We start from the raw sequence: 18878 nt of genomic DNA on the forward strand, positions 1-18878 counted from the left end.
TTCTTATTGATATCATGCTTACCTATAAGACCAATATAAAAATATTCGTTAATGCTCAGCCAAATTCCACAGAGTGACATGCACCATCATTGAACTCAGTGTTCCTCATTTAGAAATGAAACCATACAATCTTTAAATCTACAGGGCAGTTTGTTTTCAAGATATCTAGTGGAAAGACAGAGAGAAATAAAATTTTTCCAGTCCCACGAGTGATGGCTTTGCTAAAGCTCAGCCAATTAGGAAGAGCTGGTGAGAGCACAGTTTAATGCATCAACTTCTGGTCTGCGTTAGGGATACTAAAGGTCCATATCCTGTCAATGAAAGAAATACTTTTTATCAGTACTGTTCATCTTGTGGTTTACCAACACCCATTCTTATTCTGTTTGATAACATTGTTGTAGAGTGGACAACCAATGGGATCATGAGGATAAACAGACTAAGGTTAAAAAGCAGACTGGTAGAACTCAAAACCAGCACAATCCAAAATGTTAAGATTCATATAGACATGTATGTATGTGTAGGCTTATGTATACTACATAATGCAGGCTTGTAAAAATGATAACTACTGTAATTTTTTATGATTATGACTAAACTTTATTCTAGACAGTATCTGTATGTAGTCTGAATGAGTTCATCAGGTAGTTTCAATCAATAAAATTTCAATAGGCCAGCCAATTGCATTTGTGCAAAATTATTAATTTGATCATTTTTAATATAAACATAAAATATAATGTTTAGATGTTTCAATAATAGGTATGTTTTCCTTTTATTGTTGAACTTTTATTGACTTTAAATAAGGTTTCAAGATGGAGGCTGTTAAATTATGGAATAGGAATGGTTATGTTATATTTATTATACATAACCTACTGAATTTTTAGGTAGTTTACAGTAGCCTAATGTTTGTGTCTTGCTGTTTTTAGATAGATTTAATTTGCTACTAACACAGAATTAACCCTTATAACGTCACAGACGCCGTATGTGTCAACCATGTGTGTGGGTTATTGTCCTATGTCAAGCGTCAAAATATAGCTGTCGCGTTACATTGTTTGAAAGACACTCTCCCCGCCACACGGCACAGACGCCGTACAGCGCGCGCGCTTTTGTTTGCAGTTTGGCTTCAGGTAGTGCGTGTCTAACCATCGCTGAGTCGGTTTCCTTCGTCATGTTTTCTGTTTTCATGTTTACAATCATGCATTTCTTTTTGATATTTATCACAAGTGTAATTTATATAATTGTCTGGTAATGTTTATAGTTTAGCTAATAAAATTTTGTGTGCCTTTTATTTTGACTTTATTTATATCTACAATTTAATGTCCCATAAATATATGTACGTACAAGATAATTTTAAAATTTTTACTTTTTTATACTTACCATAATTATAGAAAGTAAAAATAAAAATGAACTTTACACATTAAAAATTTTTTTTTTTTTTAATATTGTGCTGTTTGCTGGAAGTCGTGAAAAGATATACTGACGTTATAAGGGTTAAATAATGGTGTAGGAAAATTAATGTATAACAATAGCCAAAAAACAATGTTAACACGTCCATTAAAGCACAAGCTTAATTCAAAGATTCAATACTATCCAACCTCGTTCCCTGAATATTTACCGGGTGATCAAGAGTGAATCACACACACATACCAGAGACTCCTGGGTGGGCTTAAGTTGCTCGATATCACAGCTCATCTCCTCGTCTACGCGTGTCTGTACCGGTGTGGTGTTGACAGTCTCCCGCAGTACAATAGACTTTGGTGAACACATCTGTTGTCTGCGTAATCGCTTAGCGAATTGTCGGTTCATCTCACAATCAGAATCCATCTTAGTTACTTATCTGCAACAATAAAACATTACTATTGAGAGAGTATGTATAACACTCTATAGCAAATTAATTAGATCAACTATGTTTGTTTCAAAACTGAATAAAAATTTAAACACAATGTTCATTAACTGTGAAGTAGTCTTTGTCTTACATTAACAAAAAAACTTAATAAAAGACGAAGAAAAATCAAATGCAGTGATATTAGAAAATATTATTACATAACCACAATATGTTATAATACAGTGAAATATTATCATTGGTAATTTCTTTTATAGAATTAGGGATTCTGATAAAAAGGTAAAAAACATTGCACATCAAATAAATTGTATTAAAAGTTTTTGATGAATATAAAGTTATTTTTATCAGATTCCTGTTCGATGTCACAAGACTTGTTGTACAGTTTTATAAGCTAAACTTGTAAAAGAAAGTTCTATAACATATAATTTAATGCCCAACAGCCAAATACGTGTTATATCTAACAAGCTTAGCTTGTGTTATAATCTGGTACTTAATAAATTAAGTACAATGAATACAAAACATAAAAACCGACGAACATTCATAAATATTGAAAATATAACATTGCATAAAAATTAAAGTCTTCCAGTCCACATGTGTCAAAACATTCTTATATAATTAACATCTTTAAATATTTCAGCGTTGCTGTGTAGAGCCATCCTCTGTCAACAGATGTTACACTGAGACCAGTTAACAGATATTTAATAAATGTTCAACAGACAGGCGGTTTTGGTTTAATATTAGTTGATTGAAAAGATAGCTCTCCACAATATCTAAACAAGTTAATTGTGTAAGCAATGTTTCAACATGGTGTGAACTTAAAGACTCTGATATCAGTTAAGACAATGTTAGTTATGGCTGCAAAAGCCTAAAAATTAAGATTGCTAAACCAGTTAGAAATAAAGCTTCATTATTTCCTTTTAAGAACTTTTAACATATAATACTGCACAAAATTGGATTTATATAATATACAGGGTGAGACAGACCAATAACTTTTGTAATCACTAACTTAAAAAAATAACTTAAGACCTATACGCGATATATAGTGGCTGGACCGAGAAACCTGCATTCTTCGTTTTAATGCAAATCCCCTTATTTAGACTCAAAAGAATTTGGGAAAAATCATTTGAACAATCAAAAGTACCCCAAAATGGCTATTTTGGAGGTGTAGGGGTCATTTTTGAAAGATTTCCAAATATAAAGGCAGGCTGAACCGTACCTCATTTTTAAAGTTCTTTATTAACTGATCATTTTGAAATTTTTTTACTTAGCTTCTTGTATATAGACTGATCCAAAATGTCAAAGTTTTACTGTTTCAAGTTTTTCTTACTGTTGCCTCGTTAAAAATGTTAGCAAATAAAAATTTTTATACAAGGTTAACAAAGAAGTACTACTTCTAAAAATATTGTAGAGTTGTCACTTTTCAGAACATTTTTTTTATCAAGAGGTATTGCACACACAAACAGACTGATTAACGAATGGGCATACAATTACATGATTTTAAGAAAGAAACAGGGATCGTATGTTCACAAACAACGTGCCTGCAACATCACCTATCCGCTGAATGCATGCATAGCACACCAACTAGGTACATGATAGTCCTTTGACCTTTTTAGTAAAACATCCGCTGCCTTTTGATCCCACCATCAAGAGGAATCTGTATACCAAGTTAAAATCACTAGAACCTATCTTGAGTTATTGCACAGACGGACGTACAGAGTGACAACAACATGATCTTAAGAACATGTTGGGTCCATAATAATGTATTTTATAATTTCACAAGGAATAATAGACATTTAAAGTAATAATTTCAGCTTTTAAAATCAATTCATAGTAAAAACAGCTGAGAAAGAATTGGTATAGTATGAACATTATGAAGATATACAACTGAAATAAATTACATTCAATACGTTTTATTAAATTAAAAATAAAAACATAATTTTCTTAAACCATATTTTATTGAAAAATATGTAACTTAAAATCATATAATTTATATAAATACTATAAAGCATTCTAACCTAGTATTCAGCTCTTTTTTCAAGAGCCTTGTTACAAAGTACCAAAATTAAACACTTACTGCAAGCACTTCTTTGCGAACTGTAGTCTAAACTTACTTACAATTTGCCTGTCTTCAGAAAATTTATCACAAAATATTGTAACTACTGAATCAATCTAACAAAAAAAAATCTGCCACATTGTCTTAAAAGCACAAAAAGTGAGTTTCTTTAAAAAAAAAAGAACAGATAATTCCTCAGTACATTTTAGAATAGTAATTCCATTCATTCATACAAAATTAATATTACATTTTAGAATGCCATACACTGGAAATACCCATTAATATAAGATAAGTTTTCCAAACTATTTAATACTTTGAATATGCTTCGTAAGAAGTACCTGAATATAATAATTGACTTACAATAATATATTTGAGTCACAATTTGGGGATCACAACTCAATAACAACCCACAGACCACTACACCCTTGAAGACTGCAGCACCAGTCCTTTCCTGACTAAGACTAGAGTAGAACTGACCATCTGACTGAGTCACTCAAGCTCACTATCTGATCTGATAACCTCTACTTGGACCCTGGACTCTACCATCAGACAACAATGACAGAGGCATCATACCACACCTTGCATACCTACCCAAGCTGTAAATCTGTTACTGCCTTAGCCAACCAACAATTCTTATCTTTCTCACTGAATAACTAAAACCCATTTGGATTTATGGGTTTATGAACAATGCAGCAAAACTTAACTACCTGCACTACTGCATAGCTGTTTGTGATTACTAATTGTCCCTTAATGTTTGCCAATTAGTAGCTATTAAACTTAATGACAACATCTACTTTTCAAATGAATAATATCAGAAAAACCTTAAGCTAAATTTCTATAAGTAGCTAATACATTTTACACAAAATTTTATGTTTTCTTAGAGCTATGTAACTTCTATTAGTCACATCATTAAAAGTTTAAAAGTGAAATAGTCCAGAAAATATCCTAATCCACTTTGACATACCAGTCACGTTACAAAATTGCATATTTTTTATAGATTTTTGTTGTAGTTTTTCTGTTTTGTAGGTTTCACTGTCAAGAAAATATTTTAAGCTAATTTTTAGAACATGGAAAGTTTAAAAATATAAGTAAAACAACTTTTTTAAAAAGGTTCCCATGCAATCACCATGGTCATTTCTCTTTTTTTATCCCAAGAAGAAGTCTTTTAAAATAAAAAGTAGATACAAGTTATTCTCTGTCATTTTAGTCCACATCAGAAAGAGTTGATAACAATAAATACATTTTCTCGATTGGTAACTCGTCTTCTGCCTTAAAAATGATCACCTGTCATTCGAGAAATACGCAGTTGACTCGTAGCAATACATGAACTTAAATATAGAAAATGATAATTGCAAGCAAAATATTGTATACGAAAATATAGATATTTTCTTAGTTTGGTTAAATATTCACGGATTTTCAAACACAAAGTATGACAAAACACGTTTTAGCGATACGTAATTTTGCGTACTGCTGACCAGCTGCTGTCCACCACAGCAGAATCGCAGCGATGCTTGTACATAAAAACAGGATTGTAAGCAAAATATTACTTACAAAATTTGTTAATTTGGTTATCTATTGAAGGTATTTAAAACACAAAGCGCGACAAAAACTTGTTTTAGGATCATGAAAAGTGTGTACTGCTGATCAGCGGTTGTCGCAAACGGACACAGACCATGGTCATGCATGTATATAAATACAGAACTGCAAGTAAAATATAATTTTCAAATATCTGTAAAATGACATAATTAGACTGATAACATAATCTGTTAATTAAGTTATCTGTCTACCGGTTTTCATACTTATAGAGCAATAAAATCATGTTTTGTTGGTAAATTGCAGGATGCCGATCAAATTTCATCCATGAATTTCGCAGCAGATTCAAAGGCTTTGAGATTCAGGGTTCGGCTTGGCAAGTCACTACTTTAACCATGACCAAGATCCTTCCACTTTCAAGCTTAGCATTTTCAACAGAAGGAAGGAAATCAATTCAGTGAGTTTTTCCCCTTTCAGCATAGCAACTCTGAATATTTCTAAATGATTATTTATTTATTTCTCATTATTTTTAAATTTCAGTTTTATGCAATTAAAGCTCTAAAAAATAACACCTTAATCACTATAAAAAATACACTGGAATATACATTAATGCAAAATAGGTTTACCAAACTATTTAGTACTTAAATATCCTACGTAGGAAATTCTTGAATCTAATAATAATTGCCTACAATAACATATTTGAGTCACAACTAGAAGATCACTACAAATCAGAGAAGACTACTCAGCACCAGTCCTTTCCTGGGTAATAAAAGAGTAAAACCAACTGACCGAGTCACTCAAGCTTTCACTATCTGATCTGATAAACCCCACCTTGGACTCTGAACTCTGCCAATAGACAACATTGACACAGACATCACAACAAACCTTGCAGACCTACCCTAACTGTAAATCTTTTATTACCTTAGCTCACAAAAGATTTTACATCATCTCACTAAAAAATTAAAACTCTCAATATATAATACAGAAAAAAATCACTCAGGATTGTCATGAAAATCATAACATTTAGCTTTGTGTGATCAATGGGTAATAGTTTATTAGAGGCTATTCAACTTATCAATAATTATAATGACCTCTAAATGTAAAAAATTACAATCTAAACTTAACGGTTTTCTTTAAGAATATACGGGTTCAAGTTGAGTTAAAACGTTTTTTTTTTTTTTTTTTTTTTTTTTTAATTTCATAGTCACATTAATTTAAAATACTTTTCTGAAGGCAAGAAAATACAAACAGGATTTTCACAAGGAATAGTAGACATTTGAAATCAATAATTTCAACTACCCTGAAATGTATACAGTGTGTTTTAAATTATATGCACACTGAAAGGATCTTGGAAACTATACAGCAAAACAGCAAAAATTAAATGGATAAAGTTGTGCATAATAACAAAACCAACACATCAATGGTTAGAAGTTAATAATTGATTGCATCATTTAATTACTGCATTTAAAAAATTGTTTTTGGTCAAAATTTTTTAACTGTCAGCTCTCTTATTAGTACCTATAATAGAACTTTTTTTACATTAAATTTCTTCTAGTTTTTAAATATTACAATAAACAATTTTTCAAGACCAGCAAGCATGAGGTATAGGTAGAAGGTACCTTTTGCAACGTCCCATTTTTTTACTTAATAAAAATAAAGTACATGTTTTACTGATTTCTAAAATACCATATTATTTCTCCTGATATACTTTCCTAGTAGGTTTCATCAAATAATTCATAAACCCCTCTTTCTTGTATAGTTATATCAATTTTTACTATACTATTCAGAAGTTTTGTAAACCTCATCGATATTTCACTGCACATAATAGTGTTGGAATCAGCTGTTTAATGAAATTATGTCACAAGGTCACATCTAAAAGTTATAGTTACTGATATTTTTGTGACTGATTAATACAATAGCATGTTAGTTTCAAATTGCATCATATTTTATAATCTTATACAAAATAAAACTCATGACATAAAATTAATTAAAAAACCTAATTAAAGTTTTAATGTAACTTAGTTTAATATAACTGAAAAAGATTATAATAAATACTTTAATTGTTTTATGTAATAGGAACGTAAATGAGAAAATTACATTTTAAAGTAGGTTTGAATTCATAAAAGGTTTTCAATATGGCCCCTTCTCTGCATCACACAAATCCTAAAATTTCAAAACTGCAAGTTGCTCTGCATATAGACTTCCTTAGGGATTTTTCCCAAAAAGAAATCCAATGGCATCAAGTTTTATGAACGTGTGGATCAGAAAACATTTTTAGTTGGAGTAAAATTCTCAGTTAACTGCATACATAGAACAATTTGATTTATTTCATAAAATTCAGTTTGGTTTCAGGAAAGAACATACCATTCAGACAGATCTTGCTCATTTGGTAAATGAAGTTTCTCAAGGCTTAAATGAGTCGTGGGCCACTGCTAGTATGTTTTGTATCTAGGACTTGATTGTGTTCTACATGACATTGTTTAAAAAAATTAAAATGTTATAGTAAAATAGAATTAAATTGGTTTAAATTGTATTTCCAAGTAAGGAAACAAAAACACTTTGCTTAAAATTGGCAGTAGAAAACACGAATCTGACTGAAAGTCTGTCCATAAGTGAGGACCTCAGGGATCCATTTTAGGCCCAACATTATTTATAATTTATGTAAATGGCCTAGAGGTAATTACAGAGGAATATTTAATATTGTATGCTAATGATACAACTGCAATTGTAAAAGACCTAAACACTGTCAATTTGCATTGTAAAATGTCTTTCCTTATCTCTAAATTGAATAATTGGTGTAACTTAAAACGGTTATGTTTAAAAAGCAAAAAAATCTGAAATCGTTCAGTTTAAAACACACAAAAATTCTTCAGACCATGATATTATAATTTCAGTGGGGGGATTTCAATCCTAATACCTAAAGTTTTAGGATTGTCAATGAAAATTACTAGAAATACCATATGAAAAAAAACTGAGTTCTGTGTTTTCTATTTTCATGAGTTCTGTGTGTTTTGGCAAATTATTGTCAGTTTTCTAATGGAGATAATGTCAGTGTATTTTGGCTATTTCTTTTCTCGCAAGATATATACATACACTGTATTTATGCTATCATAGTTATTTTTACATGTTTTTATATTATATAATTTTTTTTTATTTTAGGATAATAATGTCCATATAATAATGAATAAAACTGAAGTCACCTGTTTATTTTTAGAAGTTTATCCTGTATTAAACAGATCAGATCACTGTGTTATTATTAATTACGTTTGAAAATGGTTTTATTTTTAGGATAAGAATATTTTTTTATTTTTGACGAGTCACCTGTTTATTGTAGATTTTATCTACTACAATATGTAATGTTATGTTGCAATTAATTTCTGATTCATATATAAAAATAAAGTAACTGAATTTTTGCTAATTTAGTAAATTCCTCAACTTGTTAAATTAAACGAGTTTTGAATTTTATTATCCCAAAACTTCAAAAGTGTGATCAATAATGTTATTGAATTCACTTAACTTTTTACAGTTTTTTATTTTTATCAGTACTTATTTCTCTGATTTTTTGTATCTTTTAAATATGCTCACTGACTTTTTTTATTTCTTTTTATAAATTCCCAGATTTTTCTGACTTAACAGGTGTAAATATAAATCTAAATATAACAGGTCTGAGTGAACTCTGTTGTAGATTGATTTTTTACCTATTATCAGTTTGTCTTATAAAGTGACGTCTAAGAAACTACTGAATTCACACTCTCTGTGGAATACTTTCTATAAGCCTTGATTTATATACTGTATATATAAATATTATATATAAATATTATATATAAATATATATATATATATATATATATATATATATATATATATATATACACACTTTTATCAATAATATATATAAAAAAAACTATACAATTGGGGTGTTCAACTCAAGGGATCAAGTTCTGTAAAGTTGGTGTATACAAAATCTTAAAAAAACAAGCAATTTCCTTAAGTCAAAATTCATATTAATATGATTTTAAATATTATAAATTTATCTTTTACCATTTTTCCTTACGCATTGTTACACAAATGACAAACATAACTTTTCAATTGCATAAACTTCCTGTAAAGTTCTGTAGCTGTACACACTTTCTTGTACTACACAAGTATGTAATAAACGTTCTTGTAAAGTAATAAAGGATTTATAAGTTTTTTTTATTTGTCATATTTTCAGAGAATGTGTCTTATAACTATTTAGAAATATTGATGACTCCAGAATATTGTATTTTATTTATCTTCAATCCTTTACCCTATTTTCAATCTTTTGAAGTGCTGGTTGGGACTACTGAACTAATGTAACAAAACCCCTGATGTTACATTAAGGCTTAAAACAATATAAGATAATGCTTTTAAAACCAAAAGAACAATATGAAATGTGTAAGAAATTTTAAAAGAACTATATAAAGTCATATGAAATAAATATTTTACTTTTAAGCGTGGAAGACATAATTGTATACTATGATTATTAAACAGATTTTCCATTTAATACTTTGATTATAATTAATTATTAACTTACAGTAATTAATTTAGGCCACAGCTTGGAAATCACAACAACACAATAACAACCCACAGACCACTACACCACAGAAGACTACACAGCACCAGTCCTTTCCTGGCTAGGACTAGAGTAGAACTGACCATCTTTCTGAGTCACTCAAGCTCACTATCTGATCTGATAAGCCTCCACTTGGACTCTGCCATCAGATAACATGGACATGGACTGACATCATAACACACCTTGCAGACCTACCCTAGCTGTAAATTTGTGCTGTCTTAGCTTACAAAGGAATTTACACTACTGCATTAAATAACTAATTACAATCCTATTTGGATTATAGTGAACAATATAGCAAAACCTGGAATATCCAGCTCAGCTTTAAGTGATCAATAAGTGATTTGCTAATGGCTCTTAATGTTACCTATTCAATCTAATGAGAGTTCATTTCAAAATGTAATTACTTTTCAAATAATTTAGCTAATATAATTGCATATCAATAAGACAATGAGACAAGAAACACATGTCTCAGACAGATTAAAATAGCAAATTAGATCAGAATATGAGTATTAATAGTATTTTTAATTTTCTGCCATTTTAGTGAAGCTTTATAGAAAAAATATAATGCTCCAAATCTTTCTTCAAACTTATATTTTCTATAAAGTATAAAGATTTAATAGCCTATAAAACAAAGCCTATAGCCTAGCCCATAAAAAGTTCCATTACATTCATAAATTTGTGTATAAGAATAGCTAGAATCTATACACTATTTTACCATTTTTAATCATGGCCTTCGCCAATTATTAACAATAAAAAAATAGAGATTTTGACTTTGTTATACAATTATGTGATTTCTACAAATTATTGTATGGTTTCATAGTTTATAAAATATTTATTTTAGACATTATAAATTAGCAAATTTAAGTACAGCATTTTGGAAATACCCGTAAAACGTACCTTGAAAATAAAAAGTTTATGTAAGTTTAAATATTCTCCGTAATTTCATTCCAAGCTAAAAAGTTTTGAAAATTTACTTGCTTTGAGAAGAATTCATGATTAGGTTTTTATTATCACTATGTTGGTCCTGTATTTTGCAGATAAGACAGTTTACTATAAAAAGTGAGATAAAAATCAATCACAGTGAAATGTTTTGTGTTTAAAACCATACCGTTATCAAATAAAATTAATAAAAGATGTTCTAAACTCTTCATTTTATCACTTTGTGCCAACTAACTTTTTACAATGTTTAAATTTGTTATATTTTTATACAAGGGGAAATCTGACTAAAAATGTAAGGAACTACATAGCTTGCAATCATTTCCTATGTAATGTTTTAGTTGTAGGTAAATGATTTTAATGAAACTGTTCATAAAATTGCCATTATTGTGTATTAATTTTGCCAGGTAAATGTACAATACAGTATTTCCCAACTTTTAAAATGAACTTTTTCCATGGGAAAAAAATATGATGTCTTGTAGAGGATTTTCCTGCTCTGTACAGTGAAAAATAGGGAAACAATTGTTTAAATATGTATAGGTAGCCTACATTATTTTAGTTGAATGTCAGAACTTAGTTTTTTTTTTTAAATTAGACTTATCATTTATATCAATAAACAATATATTTTAAAACTTACATTTTTACATTATTTTTAAAGGTCAATTTATTCTTTACATGGTAACATTTGGAAGAAAATATGTTTAAAAATAAAGATATTTTCAAATGTTTTTCTAAAACTTTACATTGTGCAATAGAATGGAATGTTACTTTTCACACAGGAATTGATAAAATGGGAATTGCACCTGAAGGGTTAAATATTTTGCTTTCCTCTATTACACTTTTGGTAAGTAAAGGCATACCACATATACCAGCATAAAATTACACTCATTATCTAACTTTTTACAAATAAGCTTACCATTGTTGTGTTTACTGTCAGAAGATGTCTGATAAATCGTACTTAAATGAGTGCATTGCAATAAAGAGCAGCATATAATAGTAAATAAACTAATTAAGTGGTAATAAATCCTTGATTACCACTAAAATGCACAGCCTGTTTAGCATTAATTTTAAACTTCTTTGCAAACTACCATATTTGAACAAAGTGTAATGATGTCAAGTAAATTCAACAAAGAAATATTGTTTTAGTTATTTCTCTTGCTTTACAAACTAGAATTGTTAGTTCATAAAATAAAATATTTAACTATATATAGCTAGCCATTCAACCAGCCAGTTTTGAAGATTTCCGACTTCACAAAAAGTGTAACCCATCAACCAACTAAATAAAATAGCTAGAGCACTCACTCCTTAAATATACACAGTGAGAATCAAGGAAATTAGAATAAGCTATCAATAATGACTATTATCTTAGTACCTACATATCATAGTGTACAAGAATACTTTAATAATCACCAAAGCTTGTTTTTTTTTTGCTTATAAGTTTAAACACACAGAAGATATTTATCTTATTAAGTAAAGTACATGATGGACAAATTTAAGTAATTTTTAATAAGCATTATTATTTTTATTACTTCTATGAATCTGATAACTTTCTAATAAAAATTCCTTCACCAACGTAAACAATGAAAGTGTAAAATAAAATAGTACGTTAAAATATGCAACTTTCATAAATATTCAACAAAATTATATTTATCAAAATTCACTAAAAAACTGCTTTCTTGTAAATACTAAAGCTATGAAATTTCATCTTTTAAATAAAGCAAACCACAATTTTTTCTTAATTATGTTCAGTTTGGGTTAATAGTTTGTTTCTTTATTAAAATATTAATATGTCTTTCCAATTTTATTTGTAACTAAGATTTCAATTTATACTTAAAAACAACGATGTGCAATTAAAGGTTATGATCTCTATATCATTGAACTTTGCAATCACTGTTGTTTTGTTCCGGTTCATTTCATTCAGCAATAAACTAAACAATAAATTTTCTGCTAAAGCTGCACTTTTCTATTTTTTATACTTAAAATGTGAATAATTTTAAAATCACACCAGTAACACTTCTATTGAAAACAAAACTATTAATGAACAGAAACTGAAAACGTCATAAAACTATTACCACAGAGAAACACTTAGGCCTATTTAAAAAAAAATCCATATGACGATTACAAATAACAATTTTAGCTTCAGCAATCTCTACAGGAAAACAAATTCAGCAGTGTATTTTTAAATTAAATTAATTAGCCATATGTTTTTAATCAAATTCAAACTTTTTTAATAACCATTTCATTTGCATAAGAAATAAAATTAAGAATTAAACATGCCTAGTTATCCATGCGGAGTTTGTACAGTGGGTGTTAGATATAAGGGAATATTTTGCAATGGGACTTGCAAAAAATGGTACCATGCAGACTGTGTAAAACATAGCGAGTAAGGAACTAAAAGATCTATCTAAAAAGGACTCTACAAACTGGATATGTAGAAGATGCACTAATACACAGCTATGTGGACCTAGAACTCTGGCACAGTTAGAAATAAATACCCCCCAACTCGTCTTTTCAAGAACCTGAACTAAGTATATAGAACCTAACCCAGAAAACATTGAAGTTAGCTTCTCCAAGAGTCCAGATTGTCTGTACACCTCAATAAAAGAGTTGGAAAACAGTCTGAGTGAAAATAATTTTCTAGATAACTTAGAAAATAATGACGAAAAATTAAAAATAGCTGGAAAAAGTAGGGGCAGCACTCCTCGAGGAAAATAAACCTCTTGAAAGGAAAAAATATTGAATTAGAAGCTAAATTAGAAATTTTGGAAGAAGAAACAGTTGGATAGAATGAAAATTGAAGAAAACAAGTATCTCAGCAAAATTGAAGACCTTTCTACAGAATTTATCTGAAACACAAGTCCAACTGGGAAAAGAAAAGAAACTTCGTTTAGATTACTCAAATTATTTTTGAAGAGCATGACTACAAACAAGGACAACTGGTAGACGATTATGCTAAAATGATAAATCATCTACAGAATACAATTAATAAGCTTGAAAAGAAAGTAAGTTCTCAAGATATTAAAATATTAGAGTTGCCTACGTTTTACAAAATAATGAAACTCAAACTGAAACAGGCTCTCACTGCATCTCTCAACCTATAAATTGCTCCTCAAACATGCAGATGGAACTTGTACAGCTGAAAGTAAGGCAAGATAGTTTGGAATGTACAGTTAGAGACTTGGCGGTACAGATCCAAAAATAACCAATCTAAGGAACCTCCTAACTCAGAAATTCAAAAGCATAACCAAAGTACCAAAACAAAAAACAGTAAGAAAACATACACCAGCTAAACTGAGTAATACACCATCTAAGGGAAAAAAGAAGAACTGTTTCAGTGTCTCATTTACAAATGGCAAAATGCAGGGAATTTCAGACACAATACCCTATGGATACACCAGGATCAAGGCTAACAGGGCTGACGACAAACAAGGTCCTGGATTCGCCAATCCAGGCCGGACACACAATGGTTGTGGAAGCACAAGTACATAGACAGATAATTGCCCACAGCCAAAACCTACAACCAATATCAAAATACCTAATCAAAGACATTTTTTAGCCGAAAGTCCATTCAGAAAATCAAATTCAAACAAAATTACAATACCAGAACATTTGTGAATTCTCTCCACCCTGCGAACAAAACATATACTCAATACAAAATACTTGAAATTGGCTCAACTCCATACAACTGTGGCCAAAAATCACTCCAGCAAAAGAGAGGGTACACCTTAAAACAGTATCCCCAGCAAAGTACACAAACAAAGAAAAAATAAAGCTTTTTTCCATCAAAATGTTAGACCGCCTCTCCAATAAAAATAGATATCCTAAACGACCAGCTAGCCCAAGAGACCCCTGACATCATTATTATCACGGAACATGGCTACCAAGAAAATTCTATCAGTCATGTTAGATTCAATGGATACAATCTAATAGATTCTTTTAGCAGAACACAACATATTAAAGGGGGGGTTGCAGTATATGTTAGAGAGAAACTTCAGGAATCATTCAACAAGCTTGAATGCGTCCCAATACAGCGAAGAACTTGCTCTGTGAGATAGCGGCAGTAAAGCTACAAACCAAACCCAGAGACACTTATATTATTTGGAGTGTTACAGGCCAAGTCATAATCTTGGAAAATGCCTTAGAAATCCTAGGAACCTTCCTGGACACAATTCCAACATGGAAGAGTACAGTAATCCTAATGGGGGACATAAATGTAAACTGCTTGGACGAGAGTTCAACGAGTAACAAAATACTTGAAGCTTTCCTGAACACCTACAACATCATAAGACTGTATCTCCCTCCAACCAGGATCACACCACATAGCCAGACCTCCATAGATTTTATATGTACTAATTTTAGCCTCATCTGAAATTGAATCCGAAGTAATAAATACCTTCATCTCTGATCATACCGGGACAAATGTGCACAATAAATGTCCAAAAACCTGGAAAGGACAACATGACAATACAAAAAAGGAGCTTTTACCAGGAGAAACATACAGGAACTAAAAAGAACTCTTGAGCCAACAATCCTGGAAAGAAGTATACTCAAAGGAAAATGCTGAAGAAGCATACATGACCCTGCACAAGATAATTATAAGCACAATCAACAAAACTTGTCCTGTCAAAATTACTCGAAACTAAGAAAATGAAGAAACCCACACCTCAGGACTCTGACACTAAAAAATTAAGAAATGAATTCCTCCTAGCACAAGAGCAATACATTCTGTATGGAAAGCTAGAGGACAAACAACAAGCGGCGAGAAAAAAGAAAGAATATGATCAACTACTTAAAAGGAGAAGGAAAGAAGCAACTGCAAAGATCATCGATGAAGCTGAAAACAAAAGTCAGGCTATCTGGAAAATTATTAATAGTGAAAGGAAAAAAGTAAGCAAGACCATAACACACTGTCCGAGCTGGAAGTGAACGGAAAAAATAATCTATAACCCTATGGATATAGCAAACCAACTGAATATCTACCTAGCTTAGTGTTGCTAAAACAACCTTAACACAACAACTAAGCCCAGACAGAACACAATGACGAGCAGGATTACTAACTGTCCCTGCTTGGTACTTCACCAACCACTTCAATAGAGGTAAAAGAAGTCATCCAGTCAATGAAATCAAAAACCTCCTCAGGAATAGATGAACTGTCACCAAAAAACATTGAAGCGATGTAAAGACGAACTTGCACAACCACTAGTAAATATTTGTCAACAAGTCTCTCTTACAGGGCACATTTCCTTCTCAGCTAAAAATCGCTAAAGTGCTACCAAAACATAAGAAAGGTGATAAAAAGCAACCATCAAACTATCGGCCGATTTCACTTCTGTCAGCTTTCTCTAAAATTATAGAAAAAATAGTACTGAACAGACTCCTACAACATATCAAAACCTTTAATATGCTTACAGTTCATCAACATGGCTTCACTGCGGGTAGGTCAACAGTAACAGCATTAATCAGCCTAATAGAAGGACTTATAGACAATATAAGAGGCAGGAAACACTGTGACAACCATACTCCTAGATTACAGCAAGGCATTTGATTGCCTTAACCATGAAATGCTTTTTAAAGAAATTAGAGGGAATATCGACGAGTGACCGGTGTTGCTGCAAGTTGGTTTAAGAGTTACTTGGAAGGCAGAACCCAAGTGGTTGAAATAAGTCATACAGATCACAAAGGGACAATGCAAAACAATTCGGTCGGAAAGCCAAAAGCTAGATAGAGGTGTTCCCGCAAGGATCAGTCCTGGGCCCTGTCCTGTACATCATTTTCACCAGCGACATGCCAAATTTCCTTGAGCGGCACTGCTCATTGCTTATGTATGCAGACGACACAGTTCTTATAAATAGTACAAAAACCCCTGAAGAACTTGAAATTAAAGCATACATAGCATTTAACATGCACTTGAGTACTGCCATAGCAATGATTTGGCTGTTAATGAGAGTAAAAGCACACAGCTCTTCTTTGGATCAAAAAAACACCAAGTAACTGAAATACCTGGACCTAAACCAAACCGAATATGCTAAACACCTAGGCCTCACCATTGACTCAGGACCTGTCATGGAGTCTCCATGTGGATACGGTATGCTCTAAACTCAGTTCTGGTGTATTCGTTATAAAAAGACTCAAATCGATCACAGAAGATCAGAGCATACTCCGAACAGCCATACTTTGCTCTTGCTGAGTCACATCTTCGATATGGCCTTGTACTATGGGGAAACTCTTTCCAAAACAAACCTCCAAAGAGTACTGATACACCAGAAGAAAATCATCAGAGCCATGCTGGGTCTAGGTCCCTCAGGAGTCCTGCCGAGGAGCTTTTATAAATTTAAAAATCCTCACAGTGGTAGCTCTACATTCTTGAGGTAATCCTCCATGCTGCACGTCAAGATCTCCCCAGAAGAAACAACTTACATAACCACTTCACAAGAAACGGTAGCGACTATGTTCTTCCCAATCACAGACTGGCACTCTATGAGAAGAAGCCCTCATACATCGGTGCCAAACTTGCCAACTACCTGCCTGATGAGCTGAAAACTCCAGGGCCAATCAAGAATATGAGACAGCGGCTTATCAAACTGGCTCCTAGTTCGACCCCTTTACTCAATCGACGAGTACATTCGGTGGAGGGGAAGACCCGACTTTTCAAAATCAAAACTAATTTTCGTACATGGATTCATCAAGTTCCAACTCTTGCAAACTTTTGACGACATTTCTGTACTCAAAGTTCATGAAATAAAGAGATTTGTCTATTGTCTATTGCACAAAATATTTGCAATGGCAAATACTTGTATTTGCTGAGAGCTTTGTAAATAATACATATTCAAACCATTTAGTTTACTTTGGATAGTCTACATTAGCTTTCATTGACATTGTGGGATGGCTTATTTACAGTAGTTGAAGGAATAAAAGGACTGGGCACTAATATGATTCAACAAACCATTTGCTCTCTGACTACAAGTTTAGGAAACAAACCAGTGCAGTGAGTCAGTCTGTGTACATTGTAAATGGAATCACAAAGCAATGCACCAGACACAAAGTGAAGTTTTTTGTTTTTTTTATTTTTTGTTTTTTTGGCAGAAAAACGATGAGAGGGCAGTAGTTCCATTTACACTGAAGACATACAATACTGATTAGGTACATCAAATTTATATAATTAATAAAGTGGACAGAAACAGGCAGCTTATTGGACAAAAAGTGGACTAATAGGTAAAAAAAACAGAGGATGAAATCATCGAGGACATTCAAAACAGTTTTTTAAGAAGTCCAAAAACTCTGTGCAGAAACGTGGTTATGAGTTCAATGTTTTTAAGTTTACAGTTCACAAAGTTTTGAAGAAAAGGCTTAAATGTAATAGTTTTAACCCTCAACTAGTACATGCTTTGAAGCCTGATAATATATTAATGAGGTATGACTCTTTCAGTTGATAATTTATTATGTATGAAAATGAACTGGATCAGAATGTTATAAACAAAATTTTGTTTTTAGTAATGAAGCACATTTAACTTATCTGGAAAGGTGTATTGCCATAATATTCATATCTGGGAAGTGATAATTCTCATGCCTTTATAGAACATCACAGCAATTCTTGTAAAATAAATTTATTTTGTGCTCTTTCTCAAGACTATGTTATTGGTCCATTTTTCCTAGCTGAAAACACTACTACCAGGATTATCTATCTTGATTTACTAGAATGCTATAATCTTTCACAAATGATTAAAGTGAGTGGAATGATTGGCTACCACGCTCACTTGACCTGACCCGTTTAGATTTTTATACACGGGTCTGTGTCAGCAGTCAAGGAGAAGATAGTGAAAATATTCTAAATATTTCAAAATTGAAGCAATGAATCAGGGCAGCGATTAAATCAGTTATCTTAGAAGTCCCGATCTAAGCATTAAATATGCCAAAAGATTTATATT

The 18878-nt window shown here is 31.4% G+C and overlaps 1 protein-coding gene across 3 annotated transcripts in view; it reads right to left on the reverse strand.

The window, feature by feature from the left end:
• LOC124361977 (fizzy-related protein homolog) overlaps nucleotides 1-18878 on the reverse strand; it is a 52471-nt gene that overhangs the window by 24935 nt on the left and 8658 nt on the right. The window contains exons 1-2 of one of the 3 annotated variants that reach the window (XM_046816088.1): nucleotides 9979-9998; nucleotides 1642-1831 (exon numbers count right to left, since the gene is read on the reverse strand). In XM_046816088.1, the coding sequence (XP_046672044.1) occupies nucleotides 1642-1818 (177 nt within the window). In that variant the 5' untranslated portion in view covers nucleotides 1819-1831; nucleotides 9979-9998. Of the gene's footprint in view, nucleotides 1-1641; nucleotides 1832-4250; nucleotides 4380-9978; nucleotides 9999-18878 lie in introns of those variants that run through there. The other 2 variants (XM_046816086.1, XM_046816085.1) reach the window with 2 other exon arrangements.

This window comes from Homalodisca vitripennis, chromosome 5, assembly GCF_021130785.1.
Source record: "Homalodisca vitripennis isolate AUS2020 chromosome 5, UT_GWSS_2.1, whole genome shotgun sequence".
NCBI classification, from domain to species: Eukaryota; Metazoa; Arthropoda; class Insecta; order Hemiptera; family Cicadellidae; genus Homalodisca; species Homalodisca vitripennis.